This window comes from Sinocyclocheilus anshuiensis, unplaced genomic scaffold (assembly GCF_001515605.1).
Source record: "Sinocyclocheilus anshuiensis isolate Anshui unplaced genomic scaffold, SAMN03320099.WGS_v1.1 scaffold62, whole genome shotgun sequence".
Lineage (NCBI taxonomy): Eukaryota > Metazoa > Chordata > Actinopteri > Cypriniformes > Cyprinidae > Sinocyclocheilus > Sinocyclocheilus anshuiensis.
Window position 1 is genome coordinate 275,212 of NW_015544180.1, and position 6,223 is coordinate 281,434.

At 36.9% G+C, this 6,223-nt stretch overlaps 2 protein-coding genes across 4 annotated transcripts in view; one reads left to right on the top strand and one right to left on the bottom strand.

Moving 5' to 3' along the window:
- LOC107696333 (ubinuclein-2-like) overlaps positions 1–613 on the top strand; it is a 57,217-nt gene extending 56,604 nt beyond the window's left edge. For all 3 annotated transcript variants that reach the window (XM_016496617.1, XM_016496618.1, XM_016496619.1), the window contains 2 exons: positions 179–247; positions 370–613. In XM_016496617.1, coding sequence (XP_016352103.1) covers positions 179–247; positions 370–416 — 116 coding nt within the window. In that variant the 3' untranslated portion in view covers positions 417–613. The remainder of the gene's footprint in view (positions 1–178; positions 248–369) is intronic.
- A 2,456-nt stretch (positions 614–3,069) lies between these two features.
- LOC107696323 (uncharacterized protein C19orf43-like) overlaps positions 3,070–6,223 on the bottom strand; it is a 4,574-nt gene continuing 1,420 nt past the window's right edge. Inside the window, exon 3 of the mRNA XM_016496606.1 lies at positions 3,070–3,419. Within this exon, the coding sequence (XP_016352092.1) occupies positions 3,312–3,419 (108 nt within the window). The 3' untranslated portion in view covers positions 3,070–3,311. The remainder of the gene's footprint in view (positions 3,420–6,223) is intronic.

The following is a 6,223-nucleotide window of genomic DNA, read 5'->3' on the forward strand; positions in this document are numbered from 1 at the left end:
GTGTGTGTGAGTGTGTGTGAGAGAGTGTGTGTTTGTGATTGTGTGTGTAAGAGTGTGTGTTTTGTTGCTCTTCATCACGTGGCTCATCATGAATCTGTTTCCTCTCATTGAATCTCTGTGTGTATCGTGTGGCGTCTCATGTGTGGGGTGTGTCTCTCTCTGTCCCGTCTCTCCTCAGATGTGTTAAAGGGTCTCATGTCAGGGGCTCAGGCTGCTCTGCCGCCACACTTACAGCTGGCTTTCTCAGGTAAACGCTGAGTGAGCGACGCTCCCGCTGCCTGCATGCGTGCGTTTGCGGCTTTCTTCATCATCGTCAGTCGGGACGAGTCGCTGTGCTTCATTACTCTCTCTCTCTGTATCTGTGTGCAGATGTCAATCAAACTCAGGGCGGAGACTTGAAGAGGAAGTCCTTATGACATCACAGAACTCTGATCCGGGACTGACTCCGCCCACTTGATCTGCTGGCCATCCAATGAGACCGTTTTTATACACATTTGAATATTGATGCTGATGGATGATGTTTGTCTGAATGATGATCAGTGGGTTGTATGTATGTATCAATGTTTACACAGACAGACCTGATCACTGTGACAGGGAGGGAAACACGTGTGTGTGTGTGTGTGTGTGTGTTAGTGCGCAGCTTCTGTAAATGAGGGTTTTTTTAAGGTGTGGAGTATGATTATTGATGAGCGGATGAGTGAAGGTGTTCCTCCCTCTCTGGTGTAGGTCGGTGTCTCCGGTGCTGTTCACCAACACAACACCCCTTTAAATGTTCAAACAAACTGAAAACCAAATGCTGAAGAGCATTGTAATGTACTTGAATTTTCAGGATTTGTTTACTTGCATTTCAGGACACGAGCAAAATAAAAATGCAGAAGCCTTAGTCAAAACTCTGCCTGTGTCTGTGAGGTTTCTGCTGTTTGTTCACGGGATTCCCACTGGTTTTGGTCTAGAATGTGAAGTTTTAGCAGTTTAGAATAAGAAAGACTTGCTTTCTCTCAGAGCAGTCTGTTTATTGAAGCGTATTCAAGCATCGTTTCATTCTTGAACTGAAGTAGGTTCGGCAACATTTGATCAATTATAGATTTTTTCCCCCACGTCTAGTTACACAAGTATCTATTGATATTTTCTTTCATTTTTAATCTTAAATCATAATTTAAGAGTGAATTTGAGTGTAGGAGTGACCATTTAATCTGAAAGAGTTTGATCTTAAATCACCAGTTTCATTATTCTTGAAGAGAATGTGAAGAATGTGTCCTGTTCTGAGTTTTTGCCCTGTATTAACCCAGTTACAATTATCAAAGTCATTTTAAGTTATATATAAAGTTAAAAGAGGTAACTTTAAAATATCAAAATAATAGAGAAAAACTGACATGGTCACAGACCTACCTGAATAATGAAATAATGAAAATCACACAAATTCACTCTTAAAAAAGGGGGAATTAAACTTACTGCAATTTTGGTGATAAAAAAATATTTCTCATTTTATGTTTTGCTTTTTATACGGGGTTGATATTGCTTTATTATCTCATTAAATGACCTCTTTGGAAGGCTTGTTGACAAATAACCTTATTGTGAATTTGGTGTCAAAGTGTTTTGATCTCTGAAAAATCTTAAAATTAAACATCATTATTAGTTTGGATTAATACAATGTGTGCAGTTTCAAATTCCGGCACTGTTGACTCCAGATTTTCCCGTTTAAAGAAACTGCTCAGAGAAAAAAAAAAAATATATATATATATTTTTGCCAATGCTGTTTAAAGTGCAGATTGCAAGTAATTTAATCTAAAATGTGTAAAAAAAATTAAAAAAAAAACTTAGAAATTTTACATGAGCAGTTTTAAAAAGCACAAATTAGAAAAAAAAATTCTCTGTGAGCACTTTTGTCTCATATCTGAACACTTAAGGTTCAAGAAATGTTATCAAAATAATTTTTTCCCCCTGAAGTGTTTAAAGGGGTCATCGGATGCTACATGCACTTTTACAAGTTGTTTGAACGGAAATGTGTGTTGGCAGTGTGTACACAACCACCCTATAATGATAAAAATCCACCCAGTGTTTTTTTTAAATCTGGTTAAATGTTTTCCCCTTTCTCAAATCGAGCCGATCTCAGATGCCTGTCTGTGTGATGTCACACAGACAGGCCCCTCCCACGATAGTTTGATTGACAGTAGCGTTTCAGCACAGACTGGACTGGTGTCTTACCTTAGCTCCGCCCTGAGTGAGCTGTCATCAGTCCACCATTGTTTCACCGCCGGAGCAGATGTAGACAAGAATGACTCCTAAGCGATTGAGGTGTTTTGTTGTTGGATGTAATAATGAACAGCAGTCGTCATTTACTCCCAACATCTGAGCCGCTGAAGATGCAGTGGATTACATTTGTTTCTGAAGGGAATGCTCCCCCGATCTACATAAATGCGTTTATGTTCGCACGAATCACTCATGATACAGCCTCATCTACAGAAGTGAGTATAAGGTTTTTTAATGAATCTTTGCAAATCGTCTTTCCTAATAATGTGCTAATTAGCAAGTTGCACGATGAATGCGGCTAAAGTAAACACCTAAAGAATCATATCAACTTGTGGAAAATGGGCATCCTATGACCCCTTTAAGGATAACTAGAAACACAAATGTCTCTGGACATTAATTCACAGACCTTAAATCCCAATTATCACCCCCTTTAACTTAACCCACAAAAAATTGGAAAATGTTATTGTATTACACAATTTTATAGAATTAAAAATGAAATGTTATATATTCACTCTCGCTCTATGTATAATTTTATTTTTGAGTTCTGAAACATTTCTCCTGCTTTAAGGTTTTCAGAAGTATAGCAAAAGCTTGAAATGCTGGGAAAGGTTTTCTGCTGACAAATGAACTTGTGTCTTTAGTCCACTGCTACAAACATGGAGATTCATTCAGAATGATTGAGAACCATGAAGAGTTAAAGCAACTAACCTATTAAACCAGTTGAAGCAATTTGAAAACTATGCAACATGATTAATAAAGCAGTGTGTAAAGGATCCTAACTGTGGTGTGAAGTGTGTAAAATGGAAGCTGACACATTAATCTCGGCTCTCAGAAACCACATGATCATCACAGTCAGGACAGATACTGTGGTACGGTGAGTTTAATCATCATCTTCAATCTTCATCAGGTGACATTCAAGCACCAAACATGTCGAGTACAAAATATCAACAAGGTGAACGAGATCGGTCTAATGCCACGCACTAAATAATAACGTCTCAAAAAGAACCAGAATCCAACAAACGGGATAAAACTCGACCTGGAAACAGAGCGTGCAGCTCAGTCTATTTGACCAGTGGTCTGGTTTTATCATCGTCTCCACACTGATGCGCTTTATACTTTTTCACTTCTGCCATGTATTTAGTCCAGGCGTCTCCTTTCCCAGCCTCCACCTGCATCAACACACACACACACACACACACACAGATGTGTCACAGTTTACACAAAAATGTCAAGCAGCACAACTGTTTTCAGCATTGATAATAATTAGAAATGTTTCTTGAGAGCAAATCAGCATATTAGAATGATTTCTGAAGGATCACGTGACACTGAAGACTGGAGTAATGATGCTGAACACATTCAGATTTGATCACAGGAATAAATTACACTTTAACAGATTTTTCTCCATATAATGGACTTCAATGGGGATCAACGGGTTGAAGGTCCAAACTGCAGATTCAGTGCAGCTTCAAAGAGCTCGACAACATCCCAGCCGAGGAATAAGGCTCTTATCTAGCTAAACAATCGGTCATTTTCTTTAAAAACAAACACAAATGGCCGATCGTTTGCTAGAAGCTGCACTGAAACTGTCATTTGGACCTTCAGCCCGTTGGTCCCCATTGAAGTCCATTATCTGGAGAAAAATCCTGGAATGTTTTCCTCAAAAACCTTCATTTCTTTGCGACTGAAGACAGAAAGACTTGAACATCTTGGATGACACGAGGGCGAGTACATTATCAGGAAGGTAAAACATTTACTCCCCTCTCATGTTTTTTCGTGTATCTTTTTAATGTTAATGTTAATATAAATCATGCATTTTATGTGTGCAAGTTAACAGCCTTTCACTGGCAGTCCCTTATGAAAATAAACCATGTTCAACTATAGTATTTGTAGATTTCCATGGTTACCAGTAAGCATATTTTAACCATGTGCAAACAAAAATATAACCTAATAAGCTGCAATTAAGGCATGAATGGTAAAATGCGTTTCAAATATGAAGTTAAGTAGATATCACAACACATTTTACTCATATCAATTCATTTATTCAGTAACTGAAACGGTCTTCCATAAAACCGTTGGTCTGTCGCATAGCAATGGCCTTTTAAATCCAGAGTAGGGCTGGACAATAATTCAATATCAATATGTATCGTGATACATTTTTTTTCAATAACGCTGATATGATTTTTAAACACATTTCCGATATTTCGATATACATTACCAGAGTTTCCCATACACTGATTTATTTGTGGCGTTTGATTTCGTTGAATAAACATGAGCACTGCACGTTTCAAAACCAAAACACGTTGCGGGTGTTTTATATGAATGTATCTCTGAAGGGAATTTTTTTCATTTTTATCTGATGAAGCAGAGTTCGTGAGCGGAGCCGCTTTGATTACAGCCGTTACCGGGGAAACCGCTGTTTCTTCTGCTCTCAAAGCGCCTCCTGCTGGCAGACAATCAGTTTGCATTTTCAATAATAAGCCCGTCTCCAGCAACATGTTTTTGTTGTTGCTTTTTTTTTTTGGTTTTCTGCAGCAACTCAGAGCACTTTTCATACTCTTTATCCTGGCTGAAGCACATTTGTTTCAATCTATAAGAATAATCAGCCTACACTACCAGTCAAAAGTTTTTGAACAGTAAGATTTTTAATGTTTTTTTAAAGAATTCTCTTCTGCTCACCAAGCCTGCATTTATTTGATCCAAAGTACAGCAAAAGCAGTAAAATTTTGAAATATTTTTACTATTTAAAATAACTGTTATCTAAGTGAATATATAATAAAATGTAATTTATTCCTGTGATCAAATCTGTATTTTCAGCATCATTATTCCAGTCTTCAGAGTCACATGATCTTTCAGAAGTCAGTATAATATGCTGATTTGCTGATTATCAATATTTAAAACAGTTGAAAAAACTTTTTTTTCCAGGATTCTTTGATGAATAGAAAGATCCAAAGATCAGCATTTATCTGAAATAAAAAGCTTTTGTAACATTATACACTATACCATTCAAAAGCTTGGAGTCAGTATGATTTCTTTTTTTTTTTTTGAAAAATTATAGAAAATACTTTTATTCAGCAAGAATGCTTTAAATTGATCAAAAAGTGATGATAAAGACATTTATAATGTTACAAAATATTTCTATTTCCGATAAATGCTGTTCTTCTGAACTTTCTATTCATCAAAGAAACCTGAAAAAATTATACTCAGCAGTTTTCAACATCATAATAAACGTGTTTTTGAGCAGCAAATCAGAATATTTGAATGATTTCTGAAGGATCGTGTGACTGGAGTAACGATGCTAAAACTTGAGCTTTGAAATCAGGAATAAATTACATTTGAAAAATATTTAATAGAAAACAGTTATTTTAAATGTTACTGTTTTTGCTGTACTTTGGATCAAATAAATGCAGGCTTGGTGAGCAGAAGACAATTCTTTAAACACATTAGAAATCTTACTGTTCAAAAACTTTTGACTGGTAGTGTATGTCAGCCTATAGTTAAGTTAAAGATATTAATATTAATTAGGTGAGTCGGAGACGATTATTTGACAGTGATTTCACATTTCTTGTTTGTATGAAGGCTAAATACAAATAAAAGGTGAACATTAATTTATTTGTTCTGTTTTTTTTTCTTCTAAAATATTATATGGTTTTATATGAGGTGTCATAGACTTGGCAAATTCATTTTTCATAAGTTTGTATGCACAGACATCTGTTGTGGGCGTTCTTGGCAGTTTTTACGAGGCTTTTTTTTTTAAATAGTGTTCATATCATAGACTGTAGATATGAACTCACCCATAGATTTCTGAAGAGCGTTTTTGAAGCTCAAAAGTGGGCGGAGGCGGCCGTCGCCATCTTGGCCGCGCGTCACTCCCGGATAATCGAAAATGGGCAAAGAGGCGGGAGCTGGCTGCTGAAACCACGCCCACCTAGCTCGACGGTGGTGACAGCAGCGGCAATCCACCTGTCACTCAAGT